Raw genomic sequence first — 17,833 nt, forward strand, 5'->3', positions numbered from 1 at the left:
ATTTAGATTGAACAGTTAAGGGCCGAACGAACAATTGAAACAGCTGTCTTTTGCAAAATGAGCTGAAAATGTGACGACAATGATATGTATAAATCATGCTGAAGAATTTGATGCTAAAAAACATTTGCAAAACATAAATGATTTACTTTCTGTGTGTTGTATGCGACGACTGAAAAGTACCTGTAAAATATTCACGAAATCTTGCATGACATAGACCACATATATTTCTACTGTGCATTGAATTGTGATATTTGGATTCACTGTGTATTTTTTGATTTATTGTGAGGCCAAGTCGTTGCTGTTGAACTCAATGCAACTGCCAAACCAGGTCAAATATATACATCTACGTAATGTAAAGTGAATAACATGCGTTAAATATTTCATGTTTGTTTCCTGTTTACCCTACCACAATGTAAGCGTTCTAATTCGATAAACGCATTGTGACGTAATACGAAGTCTATTATTCTATGAAAATTCAGGTTTAATCATCAGGATTTCAGCAAGCAAATAACTATTTTGCAGCGCCTTCAAGGCGGACACAATTTTTGACTTGTCGGCAGACATTGCGACAATCACAGTTAAAAAACGATGTAACGCAGTCGCCCTAGAGAAAAGTGGCCAGCTTCTTCGGACCGCGTAACAGGTCACCTCTGCAATCTCCGTAATTACTGCAACGTACGTAACCAGAACACCGACAGACACCATGAAATGAAATGCTTTAATCGGCGAATACAATCAATCTCAGTCACGTAGCAATGCAGTTTTTTAACTGTGAGAAATGGCTCACAGAGGTAACTCAGTGAGTGGCAAAGCTGAAATAACATATCACACATGAATAAGGCATTATGACGTCACAGCACATACGATTCACTCACCAACAATATGTACTTGCAGTCAACACGACTGTGCAGTTTACAGGCGATCGGATGTCACAACTGTAATATTTACATTCAAAGTTAGATTAAATTCGAACACTTTAAGTTAGAAACTTATGCAAGAAAGCTTACCACGACAGCAATGCACAGAATCACAAGATCGCCAATCGTATTTCAGTTTATACAACCCAATATTACTTTACAGTTTGCCACTATAATTCACAGCTGCAATAATGTATAGACTAGGTTAGATTACACAACTACGACAGCATTATACCTAAATCCCAATCGCTAACCAGTCGACACGGGCAGAAAGAGACAAACCCTGACACACAAACTTGGAAATGATATCAACCACGCTACAGTTCGCGCAGGCGCAGGAGTGACGCAACGATCAAACGCTTGTTGTGCAATGCGCAATAATGCGTGTAACATGAGGTTCCATAAACAACTCACAAGAGCGCAGAGAAATTCTTACATTTGACAGTAAAAATATACTACAGAATCTTTATCGTTTTGTTCATTTCCTTCGGCAATATTTGAAACGTTCGTTAATTGTTGTTTTGTTTATTAAATCTGCTTTATGTGTAACTAAAAAGTAAATATTCAACACAACATACTAATAAAGTGCAAAACCTCACAAACAAAAGTTTAGATCTTATGTCAGTTTTAATACGCCTTTTTCAACTTTTTTGTCTTTTCAACAATGCTGTTTGAAGAAACACAAATAAAAAAATTAGCACAACAATCATATTACACAACCACCAGTTTTCTAAATCATATGCTGAATAAACGTCTGATTTTTCATCCCATATATGGGAGAGAAAACGTTGGAGTAACCCGATTTCGTCTGTTCTCCAACACAACTGGGAAAGGAAAGAATCTTTGCTTGTAGTTGGGAAAAGAAAAGATCAAAGTGACAATGAGTACAATGTGGTCCATGATGTGAATAGAACGCAGCAAATTAGGTGACAGATAGGGAGAGCTTCGTACTGACGGATGAAGTAAAGCAACGAGAACAATTAGCAGGAAATCTGTAAGCACACATGACACTGTGCTCGCAATCAATCGCTTACTGACTTGCTGAGCCCCTGAGAGATTTCTGTAGTAAGTTGAAAGTGGCAGCAAGATGAGAAGTAACAAAAGAATGTGGGATAAAATATACCCGGCGTACACAAGAGAAAAAAGAGAACCCAATGTCTCAAACGAACAACCTAAATTGACGTTATATTTCGGTTTACCATACAGAAGTGAAAGTGGCACAGGCAAGAATGAAAGAACTGCGAAAAACAGCAAAACAAGCTTGTTTGCACACTTTACCACTCTGTTCCATTTAGTAGGAGAAGTCACTGATTTGTACAAAGCATGTGGTCGCAGCCACAGAATAAGATATACCGAGAAACGGTTGCCCATGTTTGTGAAGCCAAGCATTTGCAAAATATAAGAGCAAATTTCTAATAAAAGTTGATCCAAAGTGACAGAGAGCATAAGTGACAGGAGAGATAAGAGTAAAACGAAAGAGGCTACACAGTAACTTCTGTTCACAGTTTTCAGTTCGTCTTCATTCTTTGCAATCAAGTACACAAGTGATGAGATTGCAAGGTAGACAACTATGCAGGAGAGAAATGAAATTATAACAACTTCAATGCAAAGAATAATGTTTGATCACAGCTTCGGCAGCAGTTGTTTCCATTTCATGTTTGGTGGCAACTTCGGGTGTAGTCTCCATTTAAAATTTAAATTTACTACTTAGCACAAAGGCGAACTAGTAATCTTTTGCAACCAAAGAATGTTCTTTTATATCCCTGCAAAAATATTTTCGTTTAAAAGACTATACAGTGATACAAAATTTCAAACGTTCTAACATTATCATTTAAATTAAGCTAGGCCCAAAGAGCAAACTGCTTGTTAAGCTAAGTATTTGTAGGTTACAATTGTTTGCAGAGAGCTAGCCCTAAATTGACATCTGAGGAAACAATCGTGAACTTAAATTAACTTTGAGCCTCAGCTCTCACTCTAAACAGATGCTGTAATTTCATCTAAACAGATGACGATTTCATAAAGTTTTGCTATTTGTGTTTGTGGAATATTGTTTCCACTGCACATCAATCACTGTCCAAGTATCTACTGGACACAATATATTTGCGGCTAAAGCCAACTACTAAAGACAGGTTTACACCCACCGCGATATACTATAAACTGTTTAGTCGCATTAAACCAACAAAATAGTAAAATATTTAAAAATGTTTTGGCACGTGACATCTGTTATGGTGTCAATCAGGGTCAATGACAAATAACTGTTTCGCAAATTCAGGTACGCATGGTACTAGTGATTTATTTGGTACTGCACGTACACTTGGCCCTAATATTTAGGTACATGATTATTAATGATTTTGCACTGTTGCGTCTTTTTTGACCCATAACATCCCACAAGACCACTAACAGCTATGTCCATCCTTTTTTAATTGGGGTCATTTTTTATCAGGTGCAGACGCCCCCGGGTCAAGACGTTCTTTTGCAAAGATTTTAACCGGACAATTATAACACATACAGCATGTAAGGAAATTTAGGGATTTTGTTGTGTCAGCACCATGTATACTTTTTTTAACGGTAAATAAAACTCGCGTAAAATCTTTTGCATGAAGTCGCAAGTGGCCACAACCCAAAACCTTAATTCAAATTGGGCAGGGCCATACGCGACAGAATTGGCCCTTGAAATGTCGCCGTAGGCCGCATTTAGCCCGCGGGCCCCACCACGAACACTCCTGGCTTAGGTCGTCACATTTCTTATCTGGTAATTAAACATACAGTGGCAAGTAAACCCATTGGTGGACAATGTTTGGCTTTTCAATAATCTGTCACACAACTGCTTTTCTTCGTTTTTTTGCAAGCTTTTTTTTTCTGCAAGCTGGTCGGTTCTAATCATGTCGATCGTTTCCAGAGCAATAAACGTAAGCGACTTCGCCCCAACCCAATGTAACCTGATGTGTTGAACTAAATTCCACTCCATTTTGATAGATAAAAACTGCTTTAAGTGGTCAAGGTTGCACAGCCCACGAGGATACAGACGTTATGCCATCGAGGAGGTAAAAACCAATCAGATTGTGACCCGACGGATTTGTAGTAATGTGACATACCGCTTGGAGGAGGACACATTATAAAAATAACGCGTTTGAAAGTAGTTTTTTTTAAACCCGGGACAAATATAAAACCTTTAAGCAATTAGTCCTGCAAGTCAGAGGCGCAAATCAATTGCAAATATTGAAGGGACTGTTTTACCTTGTATTTACATCGTATCATTTTAGTATCTACCATCGTCATCTAACCATATAAATTATTCATCAGTGCGATGAAATACCGAGCAATGTCCTATATTTTATTGCATAAAAATAAATACACAATATGCCAAAAATATCACTTACTGCCAATAATACAGACGTTGTTTGACACCAAGTTCTCGTTTCAAACTGATTGTTTTTTCAGCAATGTTTTTAACGTTCGTTCTCATTTTATTTCGTAAAATCTGCTTTTCTTGGTGCCTTTTTCTTGAGCAATACAACCATAAACGGTAAATGTTTGTCGGTGTGTGACTACAAAGTATATGTTCAACAAACAACGACAAATACGTTTACATTTATTCGTCTCATAACTTTAACACACATATAAATAAATCAGCACAACAATTAAACAACCATAATCAATACTCTAAATCATTTGATAAAATGGAGTCCTTGTTTTTTATCCCATGTATGGGAGAGAAAACGTCGGAGTAACCCGATTTCGTCTGTTTTCCAACACCAGAGGGAAGGGAAAGAATCTTTGCTTGTAGTTGGGAAATGAGAAGATCAAACTGACATTGAGTACAATGTGATCCATGATGTACATGCAACGCAACAAATTAGGTGACAGATGCGGGGAGCTTCTTACTGACGGGTGAAGAAAAACGACGAGAGCACTTAGCAGGAAATCTGCAAGAACACATGACACTGTGCTGGCAATTAATCGCTTGCTGACTTGCTGAGCCCCTGAGAGATTCCTGTAGTAAGTTGAGAGTGGCAGCAACATGAGAAATAACAAAAAAAAGTGGGATAAAATATACCCCCCATAGACAAGAGCAAACAGAGATCCCATTTCCTCAAACGAGCAACCCAAATTGACTGTGTAATTCGGTGTAGCATAGAGAAGTAAGAGTGGTATCGGCACGACTGAAACAACTGCAAAAAGAAGCAAAACAAGCTTGTTTGCATACTTTATCACTCTGCTCCATTTAGTAGGTGAAGTCACCGATTTGTACAAAGCATGTTGTCGTAGCCACAGAATAAGATATACCGAGAAACGGTTGCCCATGTTTGTGAAGCCAAGCATTTGCAAAATATAAGAGCAAATTTCTAATGAAAGTTGATTTGCGGTGATAGTTAATGGCAAAGGCAGAAGAGAGATTAGTAAAATGAAGGAGGCTACACAGCAACATCTGTTCACAGTCTTCAGTTCGTCTTCATTCTTTGCAATCAAGTATACAAGTGATGAGATTGCAAGGTAGACAACTATGCAGGCAAGAATTGAGATTGTCACAACTTCAATGACATGCAAAGAATAATGTTTGATCACAACATCGGCTGTTGTCGTTTCCATTTGATGTTTGGTGGCAACTTCAGGTGTTGTAGTCTCCATATAAAAGTTTAAATTTTTCAAGTTTGTACAAAGGCAAAAAATAGACGTTCTTCAATCAAAATATTCTTTGTATACCTGGGAAAGAAGTTTATTTTTTCGTATCAAAAATGTAATAATAAAGTTGCACACATAGCGATTTAAACAAAAAGGTTTTTCAACGTTAACTCCCAATATAAGCTATACTTTATATCAGACGTTATTTGTTGGTTTTTGTGGGTGAAACTAGTTTACGACAACTTTTCTTGCACCGCGGATCGTTTTTAAAGGCTAAATTTTATCGCGGACCGGTCTTCAAAAAAACTACAGATATTTCCAATAAAACGCTTAAATTAGTTTATCATTCCCGGGATACATGGGCAAAATGTTTTGTAGCATTTAACCTGAAAAAGTATACGGCCTGGTAACGAACTCCTCGCGGACCGGTACCGACGGTTGCCCACCACTACTTTGACTGACTTAAAAATATTCAAAAAAATATATATTTTCCAATTATAGTTAAAAACAAAAACAAATATTTTCTAATTATAGTTAAAAACAAAAAAAAATATTTTCTAATTATAGTTGACGATGTGCCAAAATTGCCCAACATTCACTTCCACTGTAACCTGTATACCTTTCTCTGTAGATTCCGCTACTCGACAACATGCATTTGTACAGAAATCAATTGGTAAAGGCAGTTTTAAACCAACCACGATATTATGTTCTGTTTGTTCGCACTATAAGCCCCCAACATAATGAAATATTCAAAATTGTTTCCGCACATTAGTGACATCTGCTAAAGTGTAAATCAGGTTCCGATTTGAGAAATATGCAGGTACACATGGTACTTCTGATTGTGGTGCTAAACGGTCGCTTGAAACTAATTTTTCGGCCATATCAGTCCCTGTGATATTTGTTAGTGCAGATTTGGTGTGAAAGTTACGCCCGGCATGCTACAAGTAAATTTAACTTTGTGTGTAGAAGCATGTGGAACTGGTTGGGCCCGGTGGATTAAAACATTAAATTTATGATCATATTAAGAATGCCAATCCTTACGGGGTGGGTTTGGAGCTTTTGATCAGACCATTGACGGGTAAGTAGAAAGCAGAAGACTAAAAGTGGACAGTCAAAAACCAGTCCGGTGGACTTTACGGGTTTTTGGACCAGCAGGTTTCCATGCGGCGTTCACAAGCAGTGGCGTAGGCAGACGAAAATTTTGGGAGGGGCCAAATAGTTTGATGTCTAATACCACTTTTTGCTGATGCTCGGCGTAAGGCGTGCTTTTACCAAACACGTGACTTGCCAAACTTTGGTTCGACGGGAAGGCTAAACGCTTTATTGATTTATTTCATGTCTACATAAATATAAAAAGCATAGGTTTCAGCTTACAACTTGGTGACAACAGTCATTTTTGTTAATTTATATATTTCACAATGATGAGGGACAAAACTACACTGAATTAAAGTTTCTCAATATACAACTTTGAAAATTTGGGATGGGCCATGACCCCTTTGGCCCGCCTAAAGCTTTCGTTTGGATAATAATTATTAAACTGTTTGGAGGACGTTACCACGAGCCATAAGGGACAGCCAATAGCAATAAAATCAACCTGAAAACCCATTTGTTTAATGTTAAGTTAATTGCACAACCCTATGCCAGTTTCATTGCCATTTTAAATAAGCAGGCTCTTACGCCGTCTATCGGTATTTAACAAACCTTTTCTACTGTGAGTTCTTACAAATAGATGTACCGAGCCACAATGAACGAAAATATACTCGAATGAGAAAAATATTTAACATATTCCAAAATTATACCTTATATCGGTCGGAAGGACTTTAATATTACTGCATTTCCGCAATAAAGTCGATAATTGAGAGGCAAATCACGAAGGCCATACATTGTGACACAATTGTTACGCAACAAGGGCACTCGAGCCACGTTCCAGAGGTAACAATGGGGTGAAAGGAAAACTTCTAAAGCCAGCGCCCAGGCCCATTGTTTTCGCTGAGTGGCTCGTGAGGCAGCGAATGTAAACCGTTCGCTAAAAAATGCCAATACACACTGGCTTTTGTCCAGTCTGCAGACTTGTGTAACGAGCTACTGGATCAGTGTAATGTGTTAGTCATAACAAAGCGAAACAAATCGCAGTGTTAAATAAGCGTGGGCTTAGTGGTATTTGATTTAATAACAGCATTTAGGTGTTGTTTCGTGTTTTACAGTAAAATGTGGATGAGTTATGCTGTTGCTTTACCACAGGACCACCAACAGTGCAGTACTTTTTGTTAATTATCTTTTAAAACAGTTAGATATGCCATTTTTTCGTTTTACTGTAGCTAATATGAACATAATTATATTACTAAGATTAGTTGAACTAGAACTAAAAAACGTGGAGTTAGGTTTTGCGAAGATGTAATTATTAGGCCACCTATCTGTAGAAAAGTAACAAAACGATACATGACTTTATTAAATTCAATTTGGGTACATTTCGTGGTACCGAAAACAAATTGGGATTCAAGCTTGAATTTAAAACCATAAATATGGATTTTTAAGTCATTATTCATCAACGGCATAAAACACACATTGCGGGATGCGCTATGCTCACAAAAGGTGAACTTTTTTGTTATAACTCGATTTTCGTCAATTTAATTTCATCAAGACGGGGGTTGCAAGAACTTTTCAACATAGGCTTTCATCTACACTTTTTAATACGAAGCAATTAAGAAAACTTCTAGTTCAGTCGAAATTTAAGTGTCAAATTTACCAGGTTAAGAAACACAAGTATTAATTAATAAGCAATTTTGAAAAAAAATATTTTACCATTCGAATAATTAGGTTTAAGCGTACTCTGTTTGCAGGTGCATACAATATTACAAGTATAGAAATGAACGGCATGAATATATACAGATAAACTGTAAACAAATGATTGAAACGTTATCAGATTTGCTCATAACCATGAACACAAATGCGGAAATTTCCGAAGAAATCCGACCGAAGGGGGTCACGTGGCAGTTGAAGGAAGGCTCGGTTCCGAAGATTTCCGAAGTTCGAACGCCACCCAACAGAGAAAACATATCGCGACGAGACCAGCCCACGTGGTACAATTGTAGAATGCTACTACGTCACAATCACAGTCGCCATGACGCGAAAACCAACAAACCTCGGGTGATGTCAGCACCCGCTGTCTCACTGACGTCATCAAGGAGCATGGCGACGTCACTATGGGACGCAAGCGGAGAGTTGAATATATCGGATGAGGGATTGGAGAGAGGAAGGGAGTTATTGAGGCGAAGGGCGAAACTTCAATTGAGGAAAATTTTGCCAACAAAGTACGAGAATTTTGACGCTGGCGACTTGCGTCTGCAGCAGAAAAAGCGCGCAAAATCTCGATGCAAGTCGGCGCCCTTAGGCTCATCCACTTTTACGAGGAGCGCTAGTGAAGCGGTTGCGCCAAAACGCGGGGAAATTTACTTCATCAACGGAGTCACATCGTCCGCTTATCGTCGACCCAGTGTTCAAATAAACCGCTTGGAAGCTGGTGAAATAAATTCAGTTAATGGTTCAACATCACATCGTCGCTATAGCGAACCAACAGTGCGACTTCATGAGAACACCAGCAACAATTCCAGGATCAGGCGGAAATCGAGCGCCCAATTTTCGGCGATAAGCTTCTCAAAAGCCCCTTCTACGTCAGCGCCGGCCACTATTGCTTCAAATGACTGTTCGGTGAAAAGTGAAGTTAAAAAGTCTCGACCGCCTTATCTGGAACACGACTGGAGGTCAGAAATTCTCTCGCGTTACGCCACTGAACAACCCTGGGTGCCCCGGATCAAGACCACTAGATACTTTCCCAAGTTCGCGAATCTACAAGACGTTAATTGTAGAAATCCGTACTTGATTCCGAATGGGTTGTTGTATAATGCAACCTAGTGCTTGATAGCGTTTCCTAACTGCTTTAGGTTTTGGGCTATTTTGCCTTAACACAACCAATCGCTGACTTATTGAAATTTTACTTCGGTGAAAACGATTAAGCCTATGGAGTTACAAAACACATTTTAGATGTCATAGGGTGGTGGCAAACTCGCGAGAATCTATGATGGACTCGGAGTTGACAAACTTCAAATTATTTGTTCGCCTTTCATTTGTGATTTGCGTCATGTACAAAAATACGGTATTTCATAATGTAGCCTATCTGCCATGACATATAAGCTATTGCTGCCAGGCATAGTATCAAGTTTAAAGAATATCACATTTGCCAGAAGGGCTCTTTATCTGCCATGACATTGGGCCAACTTTTGGACAACGTTTGATCCATTCGTTTTATCACAAGAATACAAATGTGGGGAAGATATTCAAATGTCGCAGAAAACAAGCGTGTGTTGGTTGCAAGCAAAACTTTTCAGCGGCCAACTACCAGGCCCGAGCACAAATAAAAGAACAACAATCACTTTATGCCGGAAAAGTTGAGGAAAATGCGGCACAAATGAGGCCAGGTGAAAGTTCAAGCGCGAATCAAGGCCGTTTTAGGTATTGCGAAGCACCAACTCAACCCGCAAGCCTATAGCCTCACCCCGCCCGAATGTTGCAGATTTTAACCCTGTGAAGTTGCAACATAGCCGCACAACTTGTAGTCGTACCGCCGAATATGACCCAGATACAAACGCAGCCTGGTCATACTGTTACGCGCGTGTAGATCTAGATCAGTGGTTTTCAACACGTGGGTCATGACCCCTTTAGGGTCGTTTCTCATTTTACCGGAGGTCGCGAGACCAGCTGCTTTATTGCGTTACTATATATAGTACATGGAATATATGGAAGATAATTGTCGCTGTATTGTAACCAGATACTTTATGTATGAAACCGAACGGACCAGCAAGTTAGACTTATTTTCTGTGCTCTAAGTGAGAGTTTATTTTGATGATTATAAAAAAATATGCAAATTTTGGAAAGGGGGTCGTATAGATGATATGTGGTTGCTAAAATGAGTCGCGGGATAAAAAAGGTTAAAACCACTGATCTAGATGTTATAACATGTGTACTGCGAGTCGCACTGTAAAATTTGGAGGTCGCAATAATCCACCTTGGGGGGGGGGGGGGGGGGGGAATTTGTGAAACAGGTGAATCCACCATCTTCTGGAAAAAGGTGGAAATAAAACTCCTAAGTGTGGAATTTCCATCAACACAAATCGCATGCGAGTTATAGCGTGGATATTTCCACCCTTTAATCCCGAAAGAGAGGTCCACCCGGCGTGTATTAATCAACTGTTTGTCCAGACTTGTGGTTTCTAAAACCTGCCCGAAATGACAATTACATCGCGGGTCGCTGAAAACTAGAATAGAACATCGTAAACGCTTTGGATGCAGCATGGCCATAAATGGTCTCCTAATGTTTGACCATGCAGCATCGACAGTGCGATCTCTTTTTCATAAAATTTTGTGAGGTGTTAGGTAGAACACATTTTGACTTTTCATTGCACGTGAAGTATTTCAATGCTTGGAGAGAAACAAGTGTCTTGAGAAAAAAAAATCATATGTTGCCCCAGTCAGTGCTGGATTAAGGGTCTGCTGGCCTGTAGGCACATTTCATAAGTGGCCCGAAAATCAGGGTTGCCAACTAAGAAAATAGAATTATCAGTGTTGCCAAATCATTGTCACAAAGATCGTTGTTGTAAAGTAGCCTGGATTTTTGACTGGCCTGTAGGCACGTGCCTACTTTGCCTAATGGCTAATCCGGCACTGGCTCCAGTGCGTCAGGTGGCAACCCACATACAGAAATATAAGGTAAGTAAATGTAGGCTGCATAACAAACTGCTAAAGTTGAGCAGCCAAACTTTTCATTTCTTTCAGTGGGCGCACTGGTGACCGATAGCTTAGTTTTTAAGACATCGTTACCATGCGTCCAATTCTTGCTGGTCTGATACGCCGTATAACAAGTAAAAAGTTTTTGCAACAACAGCGTTTTGCGATTTCAAAACAATGGACCAGACATTTATTTTATTATCTGTAAAAAACAACGGGCCGTTTCTGTCTCTGTTTTTCTCAACCTTCATCCACCACAAATTTCAAATGCAACAACGATACAAACACACAAAATTTATGCGTGTGTTGAAACTGTAGATAGCTTCTCATTGACTCGTTTCAAGTTGTCTTTCCATTGTTGCAATCTAGTGTGCAAAATCTGCCACTGGGGGCGCCCAAACGTTCGCTGACATGCTTGACTGAAAAAAAACACACACGCATTTTAGAGTTTACTTAAGAGTATATACTCTGCCTTTGTGTATTTTTCTACTTATAGTGTTTATTTTTTGTATTTTTTTTGCATTTTTAAGTAGTTTTTTTGCATTTTTAAGTAGTGCACAATCACATCATCCATATTGGTTTTTAATTTAGCACAAAAGAGGGTAGACTTCGTTTCTTACAAAAAGTTAAAAAAAACATACCTGACGAGTATTTTTCGATTGACATGATCAATCCTGGCACGAATAAGTTTACTTTGCATTGCTGAAATTACAAACAAAAAATCAGCGAATTAACAATGCTTGTACTGCAATATCTTAAAAATATATCTCATAAGTGAAGCACATTTTTTGTCTCAGCATCAAACTTAATGCCATCTAACAAAAACACAGCATCAAAAACAAAAAACAGGCTTGAAACTGTACAGAAAAGGTTTTAAGCCAACGTTACATGGATGGTCAAATCGTTATTCATTATGGTCGGTGTTTTTTTTAAGGTGTTTTGGGATTTTTTTCCAGCGGTTTCCCAAAATTGCAAATATGGCTATTTTTGGTATTTAAATGAAACACTTGCGGTCTCTTAAAACTACTTAGCGGTCACCCAAACCAAACCTTAAAAAAAAAACTGATTACGGTAATCAAATAATAGATTAATTCCTGTAAAAACAGGTAGTAAGCACCCCCTTTTGCTTGGTTGAGCATCTACATTTGTTGTTTAGTACTCAACAACATAAAATGCTCTTTATGTAAATAGAGATACATTAAAGAAATGCTCCTATAAAATGAGCAAATCTATGTCATAGAAGCCTACATTAAAATCAGATATCTGGTGCTTGTATTTAAAAAACAATTATTAAGTTCAAAAGCAAAAACAGTTTACCATCAATCACAAAATCCTCAACTTCAGAATGTGACAATCCAAGTTTGTTCACAATTTCATCAAAACCAATTTCACGAGAAACACCAACAATGTCAACCAATGTAAGAAGTTGAATCTTTCTGAGATTGCTTTCATGTGATAACCCTGTTCACATGCACAAAATAGTTTCATGTGATAAACCTAATCATGTGAACAACATGTTTACCTTTATGTATAAACATAATCATATTTAACAACATATTTACATTAAAAACCGAATCACATTGACAACATGTTAACTTTCATGTGATGAACTTAATCATGTGAACAACTTATTTACTTTCATGTGATAAACTGATTATAAGTACAGGCAACATTTTAAATTATGACCAACAAGTACAAATAGTATCGTAACGAGCCAATACAAAAAAATTTATGTACACAATATAACAAAGATATATATGAGTTACATTAATATGCTTACCTAAGTTTTGAAAGAATTTGTTGTTTGAGGCATAAAACTCTTTGTAATCATTTACATTTCCACTGACGAATATATTCAAAAGCTGAAAAAGTGAACAATAATGTTTATAATCACATGAAAAAATACCAAAGGTTTATTGTTTTTGTCCTAATTTGTCAATGGTCAAATGCCACAAGTGCAGCACACTTTTTATATTTTTTAAGTGTTTGTTATTAAATCCTTACATCATAAATGAGTTCTCCTTCAAGAAAATTCACAGGTTTTAATGTGAGAAGTTGGTCGAAAAGGTAAGTGTTCTGGTCTGCAATAGCCCTTGTAATGCATCTGCAAACAAAAATATGTTACAAGGTGATAGTATCCAAGCAGTCAGGAGTTTATAGTGTTTTGTAGGCAGTTTCTTCATGTCCATAATAAATTCTTTTTTAGAACCGATTTTGAAGCTGAAGTCACAAATTGAAAAGATTTGTGAAAAACGTAAATTATTTCCTAAACACTTTTCTTATGGAGCATTCCAACTTTTACACAGATTAGTTACAAACAAGTTGCCACACACGCTCTCTAGGCTATTGCAGTTATGTTTCAGGACAAGGCACTCTGTTGTCTGTATCTTGTGGTTATCAGTTTACTAATTGATATCATACTTAATAGCATCATCCCTTGCTTGTGCTGCATTGTCATCTGTATACCCTTCCAGTAGTCGTATCATTGTTTCAGCCGCTTCATCGGAAGATCCACATTTATAGTGAGCCTGGTATAACAACCTGTACAAGTTTTGACGTCCTTCTTCACCCGCATCCCAGTATTCAAGCCAAGTGTTCACCTAAAAAGGTTACCGTATTTACTCGATTGTAAGCCGCCCTCGTTTATAAGCCGCCCTCGATTGTAAGCCGCCCTCGATTGTAAGCCGCACGCTGGAATTTTTGATACTATTGATTCTCAATACATCTTTCAGTTGTTACATAGCACAACTATTTACCCATATTTGTTAGTTACGTTGATAACTGTACCCAACAGAACGTATATCGACGTATAATCTGTACATGCATGCATGTTTTGAACCCCAAATAATTTAAAACGTTGGAGTGTAGAAATAATTTCGACATAAAATTAAAATATAAGCTGCCCTCGATTATAAGCTGCACAAATGGCAGTTAAAAAACAATATAAGCTGCGGCTTACAATCGAGTAAATATGGTACATGTTATTCTGGAAATGTCATGGCGATTTAATTGAAAAATTGAAAATTAAAACAAACAAATTTGAATGGGATTCTGATGTGTTGTGCCATAAAAATGTGTTGATATATATATATGTATATATATATATATATATATACAGACGAATCCGGTTAATCGCATCATCGATTTGCCAAGGACATTTGATGCGATTAACCGGATTATGCGATAATCCGGTTGCTATGTAAACAGCACACGTCGTTAACAAAAGTGCTCATTTTCACTTCCCCAGCTAAAACAAAGTTGCAGTGACGCTCAACTATGGCAACGGAGTAGCGATTTCTCTTTTTTGTTGCCGAGAATTGAAAAAAGTACTCTCAAGTCAAAACTAGCTTTATTACGCAATACATGACATCATGCTTCCTAACTGTGTTGGCTATGGTGCAATCACCCAAGTGTGTTGAAGTAACATTAGAAACGCACACACACTCTTTAATTGGCGCACACGCAACAGTTCGCTTGATTTTTGCTTTCTATTGCAGTCAGGTTTATTTGAAAAGATGTGTTACATCGCATCGTAGCTAAGGGGCCCAACATTTAAATTTGGGAACTTCCCTATGACGACGGTTTATGATGTTTTAGTTTTGTTTTTCCGCAGTTTCCCTTATAAATGTGCTAGGCCTCTCGCTTAATATACAAGTGCTAGGTGCATATTTGTAAGCAACCCCAAACCCGAAAGTGACCAAAACCTGGTCAACACGACCAAAACCTGGTCAAACTTACAACTTTGGCACATTCTACAGCGCAAGGGTGCAAAGGTGAGCTGCATCAGTTTCTTTTATAACCCATTATCCAGTAGACAAAAAGAATAATTGATTTTAGCAAAACCTTTAAAGACTCAGATTGTGACGCTACTTTTTAGCTTACTCAGCAAAACTGCAGCTGCAAGATTAGCGTGACTGTCACGTGATCAACGTGTGATCGTTGCTTCAAAAATTTATCATCCACCTGATAAGTTGCTTAAGGTCACGAATATAAGACATAAAATATGGCAATCATCGGCACGTTACCAATTATGTGAATCTAAACAACATAGTGTGATTACTTGCGATCTAACATTTTTTACAACCATTACGTGTTTGGCGGGCTTTGAGATAACTACTCCTTGCTACCGCACAGCGGTAAACTGAACGCCGATTTAATCTCCTATTAACTTTTCAAAACTCTTTTATGGTCGGGACGTGTCATTTAGAACGTTGAAATTAGATGCGTTATTTGGTGTCGAATGCGAATCTACGTATTTTTCGCGTACATTAACTCCGGAGGAGTTCCGGAAATATTTGCATGTAATTTATTCAAAAGCACGGTTAGTGGAATAGTTATCTTGAAAAACTAATGCGTAGCTAAGGTTGATCTTCCTTTTACATTAATTAAAACAATCAAACAAAAGTCCAGTTGAATTTTTAACTGTTGCTTCGGGGCAAGCAATTAGACGTGCACAATATTATACGGGATTGCTTAGTTAAGGTTGCGCACAGATCGGTTGATTTTACTATCATATCGTCGTTTTTTAGTCGAAAAACTCGGTCTGTTCGACTTTCACATAGAGATCATCAATCCGGTTAATCGCATATTTTGTTGAAAATAGATGCAAATATCCGGTTTATGCGATTAACCGGTATGCGATTAACCGGACGATTTTCTTAACAAGCGATGGGCGACGGTTTGGGATTTTTGATTGTGATGCAATTAAACGGATTATGCGATTAACCGATATGCGATTAACCGGATTCGTCTGTATATATATATATATATATTATTGTGCTAAAAAGTCTGTTAACTGAACATTAAACACTAAATATTTTACAAAAAAGCTCCATAAGAGCAATATCTGTTAGTATAACATTATGGTTCAAAAACAGTGATCAATGGTAAATTTTAAATATCAAACATTAAAAGTATACATATATATGTACATAAGCTTAGTGCTGTAAACACATTTTCTTAAACGACTTCATTAAACAATTACAAGTCAGGACAATGCAAAGAAATTCATGTTACCTCCTTCAGATTGGTTGGAAGAAGATGCAGACTCCCTGAGAGACCTGCTACTTTTATCCAAGTGCAGTAAACCTTGTAAAGGAAGGGAGTCTTAATTTGATATCCATGAAACAGGTTGTGCAATCTGTCGAAACAAAAAAAACTTTGTTTCACAAAGGTGTTTACTGAGAATCAATAGAGGGAACAGTATCACAGCCCCTGACAGGCAACATGCTTTTTGACAAACACTGTTTTTTCAAACTGTATATAATGCAAATGGAAACAGGTTTTCAAGAAAATGAAGAGTTTATATATATATATATATTTCAAATCATTTGTACATTTAGTTTGATTAGTGTTCTATTCCAGCTTTTACAGGAACTGAAGATGCCACATTTAGGCAAAAAAAAAATATTCCGATGTTTTTATATTGACTGATTGGAATGCGTTTCCATTTGAAGGGTGTTCAATTCCATTTGTGTTTAAATTCTGGTTTGTTACACATTCAGACTGTAGTCTATCATTATTCGAAAAATGTTCTGCATAAATCAAAACAAAAGTACTGCATAAATCAAAACAAAAGCTTGGCAAATTGGAAATACTATCACTTAATATTTCTCACAAGAAACATTTTTTTAACTAAACTTGTCTGGATACTTGACAATGGGCTTGGTTTGGAGCAATGCTAAGAAGAAAAAAACTTTAAAGCACTCACAGTTTCATGCTAAGAGCATTTTTTCCAGCTTCTGCTCTTCCAGCAAGAAGTTGTTCACATAATAAATCCACTAATTCCTTGCCTTGATTTAATGGAATAATAAAAAGAAGAGACAAAATGCTGTTCACAATTCCCTCAATGTCTGTAAAAATAATCACAACACATAAAATTTACCATGTGTAACAGATAATCATTTTTAAAGATAATGAAATCAAGCAAATCAAGATAAACATGCCTTTTGGATCAGTTTCATTCCATATTTTGGATGTGGCATTAATAATAGACTTTACTGCACCAAAGAGATCCTCAGGAGCAGTTTCTTCAATTTTTACATCCCGACTGTTGAAGTATTGACGCAACTCATTAACCTAAATGTAAAAAGATTTACTTATACAAAGTTACAACTTACAATTGCAGTTTTCATTAGGAAATTTCAATATCATGCTATATTTCATGTAAAGCAAAATTTACCTGATCGGATTCGGACAAATCTATGAAAGCTGGAACATTCATTGTTTATTGTCAAATAGCAAACGACGACCACAAAATGTAGAAAAACCAAAACTGCGCAGAAAGTAGTGTCGAAAAATCTCACATGTTACTGTCGCACATTTACCAAACCGTTAAAAGAACATAAATCTTCATGTGGTTATGTCAAAGTCATCATATTTTTGGTCACGTAACCATAGATAATTCAAAAAGTGCACTTCGTATATTATTTCAATTTTACGGACTTAAAAATTTGAAATATCGTTTGCACTGACATTTTACCCTCTTTTTCTTTTTTAAGTAACGCTTCAGT

The 17,833-nt window shown here is 37.3% G+C and overlaps 4 protein-coding genes and 1 long non-coding RNA gene across 5 annotated transcripts; 1 reads left to right on the forward strand and 4 right to left on the reverse strand.

The window, feature by feature from the left end:
- Positions 1–699: 699 nt before the first annotated feature.
- LOC145213968 (uncharacterized) lies at positions 700–1,369 on the reverse strand. The gene is made up of 2 exons (XR_013856935.1): positions 1,008–1,369; positions 700–935 (listed from the first exon to the last, which is right to left on the reverse strand). It is a non-coding gene; the product is annotated as an uncharacterized LOC145213968 (long non-coding RNA).
- A 310-nt stretch (positions 1,370–1,679) lies between these two features.
- On the reverse strand, positions 1,680–2,288 carry LOC145212215 (uncharacterized). Its single transcript, XM_080080257.1, has one exon. The coding sequence runs from the start codon at positions 2,286–2,288 to the stop codon at positions 1,680–1,682; it is 609 nt and encodes a 202-aa protein (XP_079936383.1).
- Positions 2,289–4,611: 2,323 nt separating this feature from the next.
- LOC145213871 (uncharacterized) lies at positions 4,612–5,579 on the reverse strand. The gene has a single exon (XM_080082280.1). The coding sequence runs from the start codon at positions 5,544–5,546 to the stop codon at positions 4,614–4,616; it is 933 nt and encodes a 310-aa protein (XP_079938406.1). The 5' UTR covers positions 5,547–5,579; the 3' UTR covers positions 4,612–4,613.
- A 2,790-nt stretch (positions 5,580–8,369) lies between these two features.
- LOC145213870 (uncharacterized) lies at positions 8,370–9,958 on the forward strand. The gene has a single exon (XM_080082279.1). The coding sequence runs from the start codon at positions 8,445–8,447 to the stop codon at positions 9,450–9,452; it is 1,008 nt and encodes a 335-aa protein (XP_079938405.1). The 5' UTR covers positions 8,370–8,444; the 3' UTR covers positions 9,453–9,958.
- A 1,543-nt stretch (positions 9,959–11,501) lies between these two features.
- On the reverse strand, positions 11,502–17,643 carry LOC145213872 (eukaryotic translation initiation factor 3 subunit M-like). Its single transcript, XM_080082281.1, has 10 exons — positions 17,503–17,643; positions 17,267–17,399; positions 17,032–17,173; positions 16,338–16,461; positions 13,743–13,921; positions 13,326–13,425; positions 13,102–13,183; positions 12,639–12,782; positions 11,963–12,023; positions 11,502–11,740 (listed from the first exon to the last, which is right to left on the reverse strand). Exons 1-10 carry the CDS (start codon positions 17,542–17,544, stop codon positions 11,617–11,619), a joined length of 1,131 nt encoding a protein of 376 aa, XP_079938407.1. The 5' UTR covers positions 17,545–17,643; the 3' UTR covers positions 11,502–11,616.
- Between the last annotated feature and the right edge of the window lie 190 nt (positions 17,644–17,833).

The sequence above is a fragment of the Phallusia mammillata genome, chromosome 2, assembly GCF_965637545.1.
Source record: "Phallusia mammillata chromosome 2, kaPhaMamm4.hap1.1, whole genome shotgun sequence".
Taxonomy (NCBI): domain Eukaryota; kingdom Metazoa; phylum Chordata; class Ascidiacea; order Phlebobranchia; family Ascidiidae; genus Phallusia; species Phallusia mammillata.